Source organism: Triplophysa rosa, linkage group LG8 (assembly GCF_024868665.1).
Source record: "Triplophysa rosa linkage group LG8, Trosa_1v2, whole genome shotgun sequence".
NCBI classification, from domain to species: Eukaryota; Metazoa; Chordata; class Actinopteri; order Cypriniformes; family Nemacheilidae; genus Triplophysa; species Triplophysa rosa.
In genome coordinates this window covers 6,447,609-6,466,823 of record NC_079897.1, presented here as the reverse complement: position 1 = coordinate 6,466,823, position 19,215 = coordinate 6,447,609, and the positions used below count along the sequence as shown (strand labels likewise).

General features: G+C 35.9%; 1 protein-coding gene across 1 annotated transcript in view; it reads right to left on the bottom strand.

Moving 5' to 3' along the window:
- Window positions 1-9,037: 9,037 nt before the first annotated feature.
- The window catches only part of plekhf2 (pleckstrin homology domain containing, family F (with FYVE domain) member 2), a 39,000-nt gene continuing 28,822 nt past the window's right edge, over window positions 9,038-19,215 (bottom strand). Inside the window, exon 2 of the mRNA XM_057340776.1 lies at window positions 9,038-13,472. Coding sequence (XP_057196759.1) covers window positions 12,718-13,461 — 744 coding nt within the window. The 5' untranslated portion in view covers window positions 13,462-13,472 and the 3' untranslated portion in view covers window positions 9,038-12,717. The remainder of the gene's footprint in view (window positions 13,473-19,215) is intronic.

Below are 19,215 nucleotides of genomic sequence, written 5' to 3'. Positions count from 1 at the left end.
TAATATTAAGTGAACTGTGCCAATTTGAGTGAAAATTTGAGTTTTAGAATCAGTTTTTATTTCCCTTCATGTTCATTCTAAACGTAGAAGAAGAGTAGCCTAATGAAGTAATATGCTTAAATTGTGTAGAATCGATAAGGAATTCGTCTTGAAGTTAAAATGGCCTGGAATACAATTAGCAAAATGAATGAAACATGAATACTATACAGTGGTCTCTATAAAGGAATAGTTGTTTTTTATCTTCAACCCCAAATAATAAGAAACAGTGTGAGCTCAAAGTACATTTTGAGTGCCCCACTTTAGCTCTCAATCATTGTGTGCAATTTCTGCTAAATGACAGAGTACAACTGACTGCTAAAACTGTATGTATCTCACTATAGGAGAAAGGTTAGAAGCAAATGCTTCACATTCTCACAAACACCGCAGATCCAATGCAGTTTTTCATCAACAAAATGAACTAGACATCATGGGGTGGTATGTCTTAGTGGTAAAAGATCTGAGCTGCCTAACAAAAATCTGCATGTTTGACAATGCTTAAAGGAATAGTTTACTCCAAAATAAACATTTTGTCATTATTTATTCATCCTTATCTCGCTGAAAACCTGCACATGATGACTAAGTATTTTGAGAAATGTGGTTTTGTGTCCATACAATGGAAGTCAATGGGGGCCGATGTTGTTTGGTTACCAACATTTTTTTGTTCTGCAGAAAAAGTCATACAGTTTGAAATGAAATGACAGTGAGTAAATAAGGAAAGATTGTTTATTTTGGGTTGAACTATCCCACTGAGCATAACATACATGACAGGTTGCTCCAAATGGACTATAGGGCATCGTTCATGACATCTTTGGACATATAAGACTTGGTACTATACACAAAGTTTGGGTCTTTTGATCAAGATTTTAGATTCATTACACTAGTCTGTTACCAGAATTCTCTATAATACTTGCAATTACTTGTAATTATTTGTGCACCCAAGCAACTGCAGTGATTTGTCTATGCTGTTGGTATACTTTAATCAGTGCATATCTGCATACTACCACAAGAGGGAGATCAATTGTGCCATATCTAAAATCTAACTTTGAAATCAGAAATCAGAAAGTAGCAGTTTATTTTAAAGAATCGATTGTGCTCACTGAAAATCTAATCTTAATTATCTTTCCCCAGATTCACTTCAACTCTCTGTTTATATTTCATGTTTTTGGATGTCGTGTTTGTATCAGGGTTTAACCTCAATGCTGTGACTACTCGGTCAGTGACAGGAAAACAATGATTTTCTGGTAAATACACAGCTGAGTACTGTAAATGTAGGCAGTCGCTCCTGTCTATCCACAGCACAAATGCACTCTTATGTCTCTCTCATCTATGACAATGGAAGACACAACATGTTATGATTTTCTCAGGAAACCTTCATGTTGATGGCATACGGTCCTAACAGCAAGGCCTTCTTCAGGGACTGCAATAAAGTAATTCTCCTGTCTGTTTCTGTGTCTATGTAGCAAGGTCCGTTTTCTCCCCTCAATTTTTTTATTGTTTGCCACAGAATTCAAGTTTACATTGGAATAGTAAATGTATAACCTTATAGTTAAATAAAATGTAAAAAAAATCCATGTTCTACGAATAAAAACACGAGCCTTTAAAAGCTTGAAGAGCTCTTTGAACATATTGAACTAATGCCATGTCAGTTTGTATTGCTTAAATTAAAACAGACACTAGGGAAAACAGAAACCTCATCAAAATACAATTACAACGAATTGCTGTCAGGTGTGAAATTAATTAAATGTCATACTGACTATGCAGAAATTAATAATAAGTAATCAGTATTGCAAAAACAAATGCTGCACTGAGTCATTGGGCAGACAAATGGTTTCAAACGAGTCCCTTGAATAAATGGTTAAAAACATCAACAAAAAAATATAAAAATTAGATGTGCATGAGCCACATGCTGTATGCAGCGTACGAAAAAATATATAAAATATAAAAACAGATGTTAATTACCAAAAATAAAATACAATATACAATACATAAAGAACAATTAGACACATAGTAACACCAAATAAATAAGCCATTGTTGGGTGTCATTTAAACCTCACTTCTTTGGTTCTGGTTATCCACTGCAAGCATGAACAGATTTTCATTTAAAAAAACTGAAAGATTTTTCAAACTCTCTACAGATTTTAGTGTTTAACCAAGGCTGTGGAAAAAGCTTAATTATTAATTATCTTGACATGACAAGCATGATCATATAGCATGGACAAAAAGCCCTTGAGATTTCTCAAACCTTGCCCCAACTCTCTCTAGCCATAGAAATGAGCAGCACAAAGCGTTCATTAAAAATGAATCATAATAATCCATTCATACACCAGTGCAAGAAAGACCCTCAACCAATATTTGATGGATGAGATGTCAAGCCTATTTTTAACCTCATTGCAATGCTTTCCATTTGGCAAAAACATCAAATCTTTTGTCTTCTCTTTTTCATTGAGGCTACACACAAAAATAGTCTCGTAAAAATCTTACGTTAATGATTTTTATTCAAGAGGTTTTTTTCATGGTTTCACTTATTGTACTGCTTGTATTAACATGAATTTTCAAAAGATGCTCATTTAGACAATTTCTCTCATTGTGTCACTTCACTAAAAATGTGCTCTCTGGTTCATGATAAGGCATGTAGGTGACTCTACCCCGACATAAACAGCCTGATGATGTTTCAACTATGTTAACAGTTTGCACAAAAACAAGTGCTTCCTGGCAGTGAATTATGTCTAGCATCAAGAATCTAGCATCCTTTCAGCAATTGGCTTGAGTCATCATAAACAAACTCACTTCATCTTTCTCTTTCAGTCAGCTGTGGAGAGACTGGGGCTAGTTGTCACACTGAGAGTTTTGAACAGCTTTTGTAGTGCCTGTAAGGTTTTGAGTGGTAAGTCCAATTACACAGATGTGTCTTTTCTTGCAGTCAGTTTCAAATGCTTATTGTTACAAAGAGTAATGTTGTTACTTGTGTTCAATGTACTGTATCTTTTCTGGGGTGATAACAATATGTTCTTGCAGCCAAGTCTTTAAAATAATAACACCAGCTTTAGAAATATTCACTGGAGAGCCCAGTCTATTCATTGATATGTCTTTCTGATAGTTTCTTTTACTCACCGTCACAGCCAGGGGCGGAGTGGGACTAAAAAGTGGCCCTGAACTTCTTCACCAGGAGCAGCCCACAACACTGGACGCGCAACATAACATACAAGCTTATTGATGCACAAACCATTCTATAACACCACAATTTAGAAACAAATGGACAACAAATAGATATCAGAATTACATAAAAGCCTTAACATGCAGTGTAATGTAGGGAAAGGTATTTGAACTGTTTGTAAATTACACTTTACTAACCATGACATGTAACACACAAAGATTCAAGTTTTACCCTGTTTTAAGTCTGAGGGTGATGACTTTAGTTATGAATAATTTCCTAGACAAGAGAATTTACTAAAATGCTTTCAAAAAGGTATGACTAGACTTCGCTAAAAAATATTGTTTTACATGAGATATAATGTACAAGTCTAAACAAAAGTGAGCATTTAGGACTGTAAACCGAGAAGAGATGAGAGAAAACATTCACTCTTTGGGCTTAATAACGTAGCTAATAAGCTTTATAAAACTGTACATTCAATAAAAAATTTGACCAAAAATAGACATTTCATTACCTGTGCTAATAGTTCTGCAATATATTGAATTCTTCAATGTTAATTAAATCCACCATATACACACGTCTTATCTTATGCCTCGAATGCTAAACGGTATGCTATTGGTTGTGTTTTTAGGCATGTCGAATGCACATTACACACCTTACATTACACACCTTACATTATGTGACAAACCACCAAGTTTTCATTTAAAACAGCAGAATACACAAAAGTTAAATAGTTTGCATGTCTTAAATCTTACCATTCTTGCCAATCAAATGTTTAACAATGTTTAACAATAAATAGGATATATTTATTGTTAAACATTGTTAAACATTTGATTGGCAAGAATCTGTAAACCTTGTTTGATTGGTCAACCTTCTAACATTGACGAGCACTATTACCGCTTCTAGGCTAGGGCACAGAAATCACAAATATAACAAGTGGGCAAAAGAAAATAATATTACATTTCTTGATATCCTAACAGTTGACCGGCCCACACTGAGCAGCGGCCCACTGGGAAAACTCCCGGTTCTCCAGATGGCCAGTCCGCCACTGGGGCAAAAGCAAAACAGCAATTACTACACAGTCTACACTCACTATAATTTAATTACCTCTGTTTTGTCTGTGTTGTTAATATGCTCCATTTAGCTATAATTATTGTTTCATTCCTCCTCGTGTCTCAGATGCCGAAGAACAATTGCAAAACACAATGATTGTCTCTTCCTTCACAGGCACTTGATGTCAAGGGCATAGCATTTCCAAGTCCTACTGTATAGCTTTCAGACTAATGCTATTTACTTGTTTAATAAAACCTGTATCTACGACATGTGGTTCCCTTGGCAACCCTGTATGATGTTGTTCCTGTCGAGGAAGAATTATTTTGCTTGTTTTTTAAACTGCTGTGAGAGAATGATCGTGAGCATTTCATATCTTTTAGGAGTACATCTAATTTAAACATAACAAGCTAAAGGCCTTTCGCTTAAACAGTGTGAGCCAGGGCCGTCGCTAGTGGGGTGAAAGGTGGGGTCAATTCCAGGAATTATACTATATAGGCCCATGTTCTGTGAATAATTCTAATATTTTATTAGTTGTATAACTGAGATATTATGAAAACCACAAAAAAGCATGCAATTTGGTTAAAGAAATTTTCTAATATCTGCTCCTCTAGCCTCCCGAAAAATGGTTTAGTCTGATACGAAGTATTCTCAGAAGTCCCACCCCAGCTCGTGAACAAGACGACCAATCAGAGTTGAGACGTCAGATGAAGTTAGCGATGTACATGCTGACTGACAATGTCGGGGAAAAGAAAACATAAATCAGGTTACCAGAAACGTAATGAAAAGAAGGAGAGAGGCCAGGAGAATTGCTGTATCCCAGTCTATCAAGACCTTGTTTAAGACAGGTTAGTATGTTGTCATGTAAACTATCGACCACCGCTGCCGCCATCACATAATTGTATTTAGGCTACTGGCGCGTATTGGTCGCCGACCGCATAGCGTGGTCAAAATCCCAGTCTTTTTTTTTTTAACGCAACTGTAAATAGAGTTAATTGGTTTGTATAACAAACAGAAAAAAACTGTCACGAGTCACAACGCATTATGACAAGCATTACGGACCTGCCGGCTGTGTTACAGTCAAGAAAACATGAATGCAACACAATGCTCTTGGAAGAAGAAATGTAGCTATTAGCTTTGTTCAATAATATATTATGCAGCACCATTTATTATCTAAATTAAGACAACGAGTAATAGTAGTGTTTTATTTATTCATTTAATTATTTATTTATTTTTACATTAGATTGCATTATTATCTGTTTCTGAATTTTTACTTTTTGATTTAAGAATTATAACAGGCTGGTGGGAAAAACTATTATATTGCTGGTGCTTTTTTTAAAAAAAAGGTTTTTATTATCATTTAATAATTCCTTTGTCTTTTGGTAGTTTTTTATTAAATTGTCTTAAATATGTGCATGATGTTTTTAAATAGTGTTTCATAAATTATGGCTTAATGGCATTAAAATAAATGAAAAAATAATTTAAATAAATTATAGCATAAAATAAATTAGATAAAATAATTTATTTAATTAACTTTAAAATAAAAGGTTTATAACAACATTGCCATCTTTAAAGTGATGTGGTATTCATTTTTTTATAATGTTCTGCAGGATCAGATGTGGCATCGTCTGACTCACAGCCATTTTCCAAAGATGACTTGGAGGGTCAGTGCAGACAATGCTCATTGGGTATATTGACTTGTCAGGGAATCACTTTATTATTTCTATTATTATTTTCTGTAAGAAACACCTATTAGGATATATGTGGGGCTCTATGCTTGTATATTGTACAGTATATGATATGTGTGCGTGGGGGGGGGCCCACATCAATATTTTTGCAGGGAGCTCCCAATCCTCTAGCTACGGCCCTGGTGTGAGCTAAAAATATGAAAAAAACCTGTTTGTCATTAGTACATCCTTTTGTTCAGAACCGAGTGTTGGTAATGTAAACCATTAAAAAGATTTTAATTCTTTGACATTCTACTCTACTTCTACATAATTCTTCTAACAAACAGTTGCAGGTCTTGCATGCTGTCGCTTGAAGAGAAACCACCCAGGTAGCATGTAATCATAAGTACATGAGAGCACGATAAATAAATACTGCTTTTTAGTCCTTTCCAAGATGAATTCTAAGGGCTCCTTAACAATGTGAGGGAAAGAATGACTCATGTCGCAATCCATCAGAGATGTGGCTCACAGAATACTGCACACCAAGCTAAAAAACCCATTCACACCCAGATTTAAAATCATCTGGTACATCTCTCTCAGTAACATTTTTGACCAACTCCTGATTCATTTTTGACACTATATACTGTAGAAGGAGGTTATTGCACTATTATTGCACATGATTGTACATTTCTGTAATGCTTAAAAAAAAGACGGTATACAATTATTTAAAATAATTTATTTTAAATACTAACGGTTGAGAACTGATCTGGTTATGTTAAGTATGTAAATATGACTTGTTTCCCACTGTATACTTATTAACTAAGTACGTTGTGTGACATTTTCCAGACATGTCTTAAACCTAGTCCCAGATTAATTTAAAGGGATACTTCACCCAAAAATGAAAATTCTGTCATCATTTACTCATTACTTATAATTTTTTTGTTCTGTTGAACACAAAAGAAGACATTTTGTTGGACAGCAAACAGTTCTGGGGCACTACCCCTGTATATTTTCCCATTATATGGTATAGTCAATGGGGGGCAAAATCTGTTTGGTTATAAGCATTATTCCAAATATATTTCTCTGTTTTCATCAGAACAAAGAAATGTATACAGATTTGGAACAACTCGAAGGTGAGTAAATGATGACAGAATTTTAATTCTTGGGAGAAGTATGATATGATTTAAATGTTAGAGGCATCTTGATCAAAAACAATTTGCACTGGCATATCTTAAGTTAAAATATATCAGTGGGATTGTTTTATCTTAAGATGCACACCAGTAATGTTTTTTTGTAAAGTATGTTTTTAAAAACAATTGAAATATCCTAATTTAACTAAGGCCTAATCCAGTTTTAAGATAATCACTGTCCGGAAAACCTCTAAAAGAAAAATCTTAACCACAGATGCCTTATTGTTAACATTCAATGCCAAGATATGTATAAAAGAAATCAAAGCATTAGTTATCAATATATTTCAAAAGCATTATTGGTTTTAAGATCAAAGTTCAGAGCAAGATAAAAATTGAAAGATAGTGCAGGTCAATGATGGTGAAGTCAAAGTCTAGGTGTTACATCTGTAAAACACCTTCAGATTTTTGTAAATTCTATTTCTGTCAAACAACTCAAGTTATTTTTGATAAGATGACATGCATCAAGCCATGAAGCAATTTCATTACCCTACAGAGGCAGAATTCGTTTCTCTATTAACTTAAAAAAGCTGCGCAACAGGGCACTGCCACAATGTGACAGTCAATGTCATTTATTTGAGGAAAAGCAATTTCCTCAACATCACCCACAGGTTTCAGTGGTTTCTATTTGTTTTGATTTAAAATTGTGTTTGGTCATTCAAAACATGGCAACTTTGTGAGGGAGAGAATAACTCAAAGCAATTGCTGTGAATGAGAGGACATGGTGTATATGATTTATATATAAGTTATGTATATTGCGTTAAGATGTATATTAGGCTAAAAAATTAAATCCAATAATTATTTATTTAATATGATCTATTATTATTTAATATGATCAACATTTAATCATATTATATACGCCTTTACTGTTAGTAATTGTGACGCATTTTTGGGTCAGAAAAATTATGGGATTATTTTTGTGTCAATAAAAATGAGGGCAAACTTAAAAAAAAAATATATATATATATATATATATACAATGAGAACGAAGAAAAACACTTTGATAATGAAAACAATACACTCAATTGCAAAAATTTGAAATGATTTTCAAATAAACTGCTATTTTTCTTAACAATTTTCTAAGTTTTGTTTTTGCAAATAATAGTTTTGAATTCGCTGCTGAATTGTTGAAACTGGCTGACCTGCACGCGCTCACTCAATGGATCAAGGGACGAACTGACAGGATTACCTCCAGTTAAGTGGCCTGACATCTAATTTACACGTATACCAGACCAAGCATATAATAAAGACATGACAGCTTTGAATAAATCCGGATATCAACTGGCTCAATGCATAAGATTAGTGTTTGAGCCGAGAATCAGAAAAAAAATCAACTGTCCATGTTTGGTATTTTTTCTTAAGTGCATATGCATAGCCCACAATGCTTTGTATGCGAGACAGAAATACACAACGGTCTTGCTGCCAACAGGGGGCACTCTTCAGCTACTGTATTCACAGCTCATTTAGTCACATTCATTATAGGGATAAATAAATGCTTAACAACCATAGTATCAGCACACACAAAAAACTCTAGTTGTGACAATGGACAGACATGCAAAAATAAATCTTATTGTCTTTTTAAATGTTTAAAAAGCATATTTGCATATACTTTGTAAAACTATAAGGTAAATACAGATTGTTGAATGTTTGCAAAATAACCACAATTAAAGGGATAGATCACCCAAAAATTATGAGGAGCCGTTTAGGCCTTAATTATTGAAATAACTCTTACGAACACTAGTGAAATAAAAACATCAATCAAACTTAGTGAAATTCATTCATATGTATTAATGAAATACATCTTACAAACACTAGAGAAATAAAAACATTGATCGAACTTAGTGAAATTCTTTCATATGTATTACTGAAAAGTCTTTTACAAACACCAGTGAAAATCATTCACGTGTATTACTAAATAACCTTTTACAAACACTAGTGAAATTCATTCATATGCATGCTAAACAGCCTCTTATAAACACTAGTGCACTACTGAGGCAACATATTTCAGGTATAGTTGATGAAAGATTTCAGTGTAGTTGATGAGAGCTTATTTCACTTAGGCAAACCTTTGAAATACATCTGTTGTTGTGTTGCAAAATGAAGTTTTAAGAGTTCGTTAAGATCACAATATGGTTGTCTAATTTTACAATTGGAGGCCGAATTATAAAGGCCAATGTTTGATCAATGTTTTTATTTCACTAGTGTTTGTATAAGAGTCATTTCAATAATTAAGACCTAATGGCTCCTCATAAAAAATTGAAAATTCTGTCATTATTTACTCACCCTCCTGTCATTTCAAACCTGTATGACTTTCTTCAGCAGAACACAAAAGAGATTTTGAAGGATGTTGGTAACCAAACAATGGTGGTACCCATTCATTTCTATTGAATAGACTCAAAACCAATGCAAGTGAATGGGTACTGCCGTTGTTCTCATCCAAACATTCATCAAAATTGTCTTATTTTGTGTTCTGCATACAGCGAAAGTCATTCAGGTTTGAAATGACAAGAGGGTGAGTAAATGTTGACAGAATTTTATATGTATGTATTTTATATTCTTTGCGGTATGGTTGACAGGGTAATGTAACATTTCCACACTTGAGAATGTTTTAAAGATTAGGGGCCTCGCACCTCTAAATGTCAAGTCACATTTGACAGGTATTTAGCGACACATGACCAAAGCAGTCAGTACAGACAAGGGATTATGCAAAGGTTTATTTCAATGCTTTGCTATCGTCTAGATGGATATGCGTGTTTTCAGGCTTGATCTTTGTTCAAAGAGACAGACATCAAATAGTAAGTGTCTAACTACTCTAAAAATGATTATTCTATTAAGAGTTCGGTTTTAGGGCAGATGACACTGTGATATTAAAGCCAAAAGTTTTAGGCCAAAGATTTAAATATCTCTCCGCCAACAATTTAACCCCACAACCATGCCGGACCAGTAATCACAGAAAAAAATTAGTTTAATGAAGAAATTCCCTAACTATAATACTACATTCACTATCTGGAAAAACTCAGGGTTCTTTTTAACCCATGGTTGGGTAAAATATAGACTTTGGGTTAAAAATGACCCTATGCTAAGGTTATTTCAGTCCACAGTTTGGTAACAAAGACCCAGAATTTCTGAGTGTAACATCACGTTGTGGGGATTTACCCAAATAGACTGAGATGTAAATAACAGATTAGCGATCACGCTGTGAGAGGATATACTCAAGCGTTTAAGCGTTTGGTTTGGTCCTGATCCGAGAAGTGTAACATCTGGTAATATTAATACTTTCCCCATCGCACAACTACTGGATCTTCCAGTGCAAGATTTGATATTACAGAAGACAAGACACAAGAGTTTAAGCAATGCATATATTTTCCATAAAATTAGTATCTATTAATGATATGACGGATTACATTCAGTTCTTAGCCCTTTCAAAATATTAAAGGAGAATTAAAATGACAACATGGACAAGAAAATAGAAAAATCGATTTAAAAAAATGAGGGAATCATAAATTACATGAAACTTGAAAAATCTTCAAAACTTCAAAAAGTCAAATAAGAAGTAAACGCCGATTCTGTCTCTTTACTTTATATATAAACCATTACGCCATAATGGCAAACTGAATAAGGGAATAAAAGAACTATCTATTCACTCATCATTGCAGCCAGATTCTATGTGTGAAGACATGTAATATTCCCCGCCCACATTCTACTCAGGCCCCGCCCCGCCCCTCTCTTGTGGTTTGCAGAGATGGTAAAGTGCTGGTAACTGATCCAGTGTTCAGGAAACACACATGAACCACACGGAAAAATTATGAAACAAAAAACAGCTGCAGGCCCAAATAAGAAGAAATATATAAAAACTGTACAAAGTTTACAATATAAGTAACATTAAAACAATCTCAGAATATTAAAACATAATTAAACCAAAGAAATTATCTCAGAATACCATCAGGTTACATTTGGAAAGATGAAAACAATTAATTGTTCCATAACTAACCTGCAAATCTACTGTTAGATTCCAAAAGCAAGATAAGATCAATCACTGTAAATCTATTGCTAAATCCCACAGAGGTCTCGCAATCTACAAAAGGCAAAAAATACTCAGTGTATCTGTTATTGCATATGATAAGGATTGCTGTCAGAACTCCGAGTCTAGTTTTATTAAATATCCCGTTACAACGTTAGTTTTGTTAATCTGACATCTTCACATGTGATCAAGTATTCAGTTCTGAGACACAAGGGTCTCGAGCAATATCGCTGGGTTTTATCCACCAGCTTCTCTTGTGAAAAATACAAACAGTAAACCTGGAAAGAATAAATTTGGTTATGTCTCCGAGCAGTCTTTTAACAAATGTCACTCTGGACAGTGGTTAGTGCATGTGAAACAGCCAGTAAAAACAAAAGGAGGCTGTATGTCAGTCACTTCCTTATAATGCTTTCAATTCCCATTCAAAATGTGTAGCACTGACCGCCATGCCCCGGCACGTGACCTCGCTAACACAAAGACTCAAATGAGACGGTGAGGAAAACGGATGGGTATTCTTTCGCCGCAGTTCCTTTGGGCTGTATGCTAACATGCATTTCAGTTTGTCACGGCCGAACGCTGTCGTGAAGCAATGCATCGCAAGATCTTCGGTGACAACCCGGAAACCTACAAAACTGGGCTGTCCGATTACTGAGCTAACATTTTGGACTGATGCACTGTGAAGCAGGCTAACTCCATACTGTGATTGCGCCATCGAATGATGGCGAGTGTTGTAAAACATCAGTCCACAAAATGTTATAAACTGTAGCCTCGAAAGTTTCTTTACCAGGATATACTTCCTGAGAATAAATCATTAAAAAGGCACTGAGGCGGCAACAGCCTTGTCAGGTGAATTCTCCAATAGACTTCCTACCCCACAGCACTATATACACGTGCAAGCTTTAAAAAAAAAGCTTCCATCTGATTTGTCACCTGCAATTACTAGACAGTCAACCAAGAATTTAATCTGAAAACTTCTCTCTTAAACATACTTGCATGGTTTGCTAGTGGGTAGTTATTCATTAAATGCAGCTCCTTGTTTAAAACAATTTAACCTGTTGAAAAACTACGCTGTATTCAGTGTACAACAACTGAATCGGTTGAGAATCTACGTGGCTTCGCCTGAGGGTTTTAGCAGGGAGAGGATTCCTGTGAATAGCCTACAATCAGATTACCCAACATTCCCCTCTTTAGCAGATACTGTAGCAGCAAAGTAGCAGGAAAAAACAGCAAAAACAGTTGTGACAGCAAAAAGAGAATTTAAGTAAAGAGGAAAGAAGGTTGAAAGGAATAAATCTATAGAAAAAATGTATATATAAGATGTTAAATTATTAAGAATGAGAGGCGCCATTGAGACGTGACAGTAAAAAACTACTTGTGAGTATGCAAGTAGTGCAAATAGTGTTCAGAAAACACGCAGGAACTCCCATCAAACATTTGTTCTTTTTCACAGGGTCTTTAATTCTTTAGAGTAAGTTGTGTTGCCTAAAGAGTGTTGCCACAAGAATAAAATAGTTGTAATGCAAATTTAAACCCTGAAAGAAACGTAGAGACTAAAATAACGGGACGTAATTCATGGATTGTCTATATTCCTGAAAGTAAATCTCAGTCACTGCTGTCATCCTCATCTTCATCATCAGAGAGGTTATTAGAGGAGAACTCTGAACCGGACCGACTATAGGAGTCCGAGCGGGGGGGCAGGGTGGCGCCCGTGGAGAGCTGTTTGTAACAGAACTCGCAGACTCGAACCGGTTTGGACGACTGACTGGGCAGCAGGAACTTCTTTTCTGAACAGGGGCCGCACACGACAAAGCCACATTTCCTGCAGTGGTGCCGTCTGCTGACGGGGGTGAACTTCACCTTTTGGCAGCGCATGCATATGGTCGCCTCGGAGTCGGGCACCCAGACCGCGGCGTGCTCCCCGGTGGGAGATTTCCCGCTCTTCTCCAGCAGGTCCGAGACACATTTACTGATGTGGCTCATCCATTCCGACTTCTCCGTTGCCGTGGCGGCGTAGACGGCGAATGATTTGGTGGGCGTTTTAATGAGCCAGCCGTTCCGCAGCTCGCCCTCGTCGTCTACAGTGTCTATAGTGACGCTCTCCAGAGGGATGATGTGCTGCTTGTTGTATTTCTTCTTCTGGATGACGATGTTGCCGTACACCAGGATGTCATTGAAGAGGAAGAACTGCCGGGCTTTGGGCTTTTTGCGGCACAGTTTCGTGAGGACGCCCTCGCCAATGAGCACTCGACCCGGGATGACCAGCGGCTGGCCTGCTGTCCCGAAACAGGCTTCCACAACTGCTATGCGTTTGGAGTTGGCTTCACTGTTCGCCAAGCGGTCCACCATCTTTCAAACGCCTGGGAAGAGAGAAAAATAAATTATTTATTAACAAGATAAAATAGAAGAAATAATAGTAATGGTCTAACAAAACATGAGAACTTCTGGTTTATCACAAAGGCTTTTAGAGAAGTGGAAAAATCAGAACTGATGCTTTGTGCCTTTCAGAGTTGAAAGTTACAAGAAATCACTGAAATTCTCAACTTAATTTAATTAATGAACAGTAAGCAAATCTGTGAACTTTTTTATTGACCTTTTTAAGTTGTCTCTGAACAGAATTTAGGGGTGACTGTTTCAATTTCAATTTTGTCTACCAACAATTATGAAAACTAAATAATCGAGGTAAAATAATTATTGTGCCACATTCTGTTTCACAGGGATTTCTTTTTGTGTTATAAATCCACAGCACACTCTTTTCTTAAAATGGCTGTGTCATGTTTAATCAGATATGTTGAACCAAAATGTTGAACGTACCTTTAGAGGTTTTTAGTAAGTTGTAGCGGTGCACAGCATATTTGATCATTTATCTTAATGTAACTGATTTTTATTTACTATTTTTATATTATTTACATAAATATACATGAATACTTTATATATTTTTTTACATGTCTTTTTAACACCTGAACAAGGGAAAAAGTTATTTATTTATCATGTAAAGGTCCAGTGTGTGATTTTTTGGAGGATCTATTGACAGAAATGCAATATAATATACATAGCCATCTTCAGAGGTGTATAAGATCTTACATAATGAAGCGTTATATTTTTATTAATCTAGAATGAGCTGTATACATAAATTTTTTCAGGTATATTGTCCAGCCCTAGTTGTTAGTATCAGCTCTCTCACAATGCTAGAAAGGGGCGAGAGAGAGCGAGAGAGAAAGAGCTACATTATCTATTCAAGGTAGAACAACGAGATCTGATCATTCTCACATTACATCCCATCTGTTCGTCTCTTCAGGAGCACCTGTGCTGGACGTAAACCAAGGTTAAGACCGTCCCAGTTACACACATTGTAAACACACATCCCATAATGCTACGGATTCATCTAATAAGCAGGTCCTAAAAATAAACTTCTGTGTTACACTGTACTGTCACCTCTTGTTTATTCATTCAAACAAATGATGTAATCCACAGCTTTGCACAAAGACGGCTTAGCAAGCAGATACACAAATGCACTGAAAGTGTCACATTGCAGTGCTTTTGCATCTGCACGTAACAATGTAAATCTTTGCTAATTTCGCATCACTTCCTCTGTGTGATATAGAAGCGATCTGACTGTTCGGGGTCCCGGCTTCCTGCTGACTGTGTATGACATGATTCGAAGCAGCTGAAAGTGGAGAATCTCAGATCATCTGGGGGCAGAATTGGAGATCTGAAAGCAACACTGGCCGTATTTCTGTTTCCATTGTGTCAGGGATAAGGCAAACCCCACTCCTGTGTATATGATATGATACTGTAGTCTAATAAGGCATACAAAACCAATTCCCCCCACCAGGAGAGTAAACAAAATGACATTTAATACAACCTACATCTTGACCTAGACGTTAAAAAAACAAGCTTGCCTGTCTGTTTACAACTTCACGCCCAAATCACACATTCATCTAATGTGACCTGCTGCCCGTGAGAAGAAAACATGCCCATACAGGACGTTACTCATAACGTACAGGCCGGTATTCACTCATTTTGAAATGATCAGCACTGGTCGTCTCCACCTGATCTCATCTGCAATAATTATGTTTTATTATCATCAATCAACATTATTCATTGCAATGCAATGATAGCGTTATTAATACTGGTCAAAGCAAAACCCATATACATAAACCAATTGTTGTTATAATAACTATATTAAAGATAGGGCTGTCACGATTATTAAATAATCGTCTCATCGCGATTGTTTGACCTCATCGCGATGATTTCAGATCATCGCAATTATCGCACATCTCTATAGAAGACACTAGGGGGAGCTGTAGTGCATCTGCATATTGCATATTTTAGTGTATATATTGTTACTAAAGCATGGTAATACTTGTAAAATGTACCACCACAACACAATCACTTAAAAAAAAAAAAAAACATACAAATTACCTGCAGTACAATTTAATATTATTTAAGCAAATCTCAGTGTGAAAACCAGTCTACCAAAATTTCATTAACACACAAGTAAAATTTTACTGTAGTCTTGCAAGTGAGAAAAAATTTGAAATCAAATTTTAATGTTGGCTTCAATTCACACCTGATCAATTTACTTCATTTACAAGTATTTGGTGGTTGTATTATTGACAGGTAAAAGCCTAAACCTTAAATATATGATGACCCAATTTTTTCCGATGTATTTCCAAGAAAAAAACATAGTCTTGTATTGAGAACAATATGGTCGTTTCAATCGCTGAATCAAAAATGAATGAGAATTAAATGTCAAAGCTCAAAAACAGACAATTAATCGTCATAATCGCCAAAGCCCTAAAACAGACAATTAATCGCCATAATCGCAATGATTTATTAGACAATTAATCGTCAATCAAATTTCATAATCGTGACAGCCCTAATTAAAGATAAAACAAAAATCACTCTTTCTACCTTGAACGTAGGCTGTGTATTGGCAAGGGCCTTACGATATGATACATATCACGATAGATGGTTCACAATACAATACAATAGGGGTGGGAGAAAAAATCGATTCACAATGAATATCGATTCAATCTGCTAGTGATTCAAATTGATTTACAAATTTCAAAAATTAAATGTTACTAAATATAATAACGTCACGTCTTTGGAACAGATAGGGTGGAAATCAACTGCGATGCAGAACCCGGACCTTTTACAGAGTGCACACCTCACAACACAGCGGAGCATATAGGAGCAGTAGAGAAAGAGAGAAAACCAAATACATTCAGCCCTTCAGGACTAAACTGCAAGATAAACGAAATACATTTTTAGGATGGTCTTTCTCTGCATCTGCTCTGTGCAGTGAGTGAGCGGCAGGGAGAAACAGCTCATTTAATTTACTATACCCCAGCTGACCTGTCAGCAAGTGCAAAATAGCGTTTCCCAAAACCTGTCACTGTTTAGACTTAAGAACATGAACATACTTCTGTAAATATGAATAGTTTGTTAGCCATACGGACGCACTGGGTGCTCTGCACGGGACTAATACACTAATATTGGTAAAATAACCGCCCTTTTAATGTATGTGTATGATGATTTTGTCATACGATGTGGCAATGCGTGGAAGTGACTGTCGTTAAACATACAGCACTAATGAGTCGCGTTTAATTTCTATTATGTACTTGTTTTAATGTCTCACAGCAGAATATGCCAATGAGAATGGCTTTACTGGGCACTATGTTGTATTAAAATACAATATGTGACAGTTCTAAGAGTAGAAGCCAAAGTACCAACACTAGTCTGATGCAAACGTGAAGCGATGACATCTTAAATATGCTAATTAGTAAAAATCGATTCTGAATCGAATCGTGAGGACCAAACGCTTACCACCTCTACAATACAATATATAATAATACGATTCATATCGCAATACTTTTTAAAAATAAAAATGCCATGCACGCTCCCGCTTTTGGGACAATGGCCGTTTGTAGCCCTACATGATTTAAAAAAATGTAGGCCTATATCGATACACTATAACAAAAATAAAAATTGCGATAGTTTGCTATATCAATATTTTTGCACATCCCTACTTGAAACAACATTTGTTTTCTACTAATGTAATGGAGGCTACACTAGGCTTGATGCTTGGCAAAGCTACAGAATGATGGGCTAGTAGGTTTTTATAAAGTACAAGAGCTAAAACGGTGAAGTTGCAAGGCCACCTTTGTTCATCTTAAGAACCAAAAGTAAAAGCAAGAACATTCTCATGCTCTTAACAGCGTAAAAGGAATTTGCTCTTTATGGCACGGCATACAAGGTTACAGGTAATAGGTATAATAAAATCCACCTAAGGTCAAAATAGCATGCCGGGCTTGATAAAGGTAAACTTTAAGACCAAACATTCTTAAAATACAGACTTTCAAAAGAACTTTGCAAGCAGGTTGAAGTAAAATGAGGAGCATACATACAGTAGCTGAACTTTCCTGAATTACTTCCTCCTCTATCCTTAAATGAAAATCTCTGCAGGGGTTTACCACAACCTGTATTTGTATTTAAGTTGTATGTTACGAAGGAAAATCCACAAAAGGTTTACAAAGATCAAGTATACTCCAGTATTTTAATTTTCAGTGCAAACTACTGTAGCGGTTTTAGCTAGTTAAAATAATGATGAGCTAAGCTCAGCAAATATGGTTCTCCACCAGATCTATCAAGATCACATCCATGAAATGAGTTATTTAAAACATCAATTTCAGTCAAGGAATTGGTTTAGCTCAAAGGAAAACACGTATAATTATCGTGATCAAATATACGTATTTTACGGTCTCTGATTAGTAATATAAAGCATAACAATACTTGTATGCATTCGTCCAGCAAATGCCCCAATTATATTATATACTTTACATTATCTCATGGCCATAAGTAACGTGACTTTACCAAACAGGATTTAGAGCAAAGGTAGCGTAAATCGAAACACAGTAAAAGGGACCAAATTTGTGAGCGTGAATACAGAAAACCCATCACAAATGAATATATATGGTTGTTTACTCTACTCTACTCTAACTCTACTCTACATGGTAAAAAAACAATGACGATCCCATAAACACAAACAATACATGAAACATGAATGCGCTAGGGAGCGCGGAGAGAGAAATAGAGATAAAGTGAGTGAGAGAGAGAATGAGAGAGAGGGCATGGCAGCGATTTCTGAACACCAATAAAAATCATCTTTAACAAGAGGTACGAACTTAAACGCAGCTATTCTATGTATAGAAACGGATACTTGCAAGCTCTATGCTGGACCAATATCCGTATGCGCATGTAGAGATGGAATTGTTCAAAAGGTTTCAGAATGCAGTCCAGCTGGAAAGTTCCGGGCCTCGTGATCGGCCGCATGGCTTAGCCACGTGGCAGCAGAAGTCCATTGTTCCTTCTTTTCCCCCAGTGGGGCAAAGAAGGCAACTTTACAAAATACCATTCCAAATTATAACATAATGAAAAGGAAATGTTCTATGGTCACACAATATATATAAACAAGGAGGAATTGTAAAGACAAACATTTATATCAAATATGCTAAGGTTTGAAGTGCATCAAGACATGATTCATTCAGAGGTACGAATACAAACAAAGCCTGAATTAACTTGCCTATTTAACAATGACAGATTATTTAAAAATGGCAACAGCGACAACATATAACCTAGATATTTAGATATATTTATAGAAAAGGACAGAAGTTTCTCTGGTTAGCCTCAGATGTTAAGTTTCAGATGAGACAGAGAGACTTCTCACCTCTGCTTTGAAGCTTAGGAGTCGTAAAATATCCCACAGAGAAACAAAAGGGGTTATCAACACTTTCGGTAAGAGCACTAACCCAAGACCAGGCCCCCTGGAAAAGATCTGACTCCGTCTTGGTTTCTTGATATCAACATCAAAAGAACAAAAGAGAGTGGAGGGGGTTTATGGCTTTTCTTTCAACGACTCCGACCATTTGGCTTATGCTAATTCTCTACTACTGGATGAGTAGCACTATATGTGTTAGCAGTATTTGTTCAAAACACAACCTACCATTTACTGAAAACTAGAGATGCACCGATGTATCGGCTACAGATAATTATTGGCCAATTATTATCAATTTATTAACATGGGTATATTGGCATAGG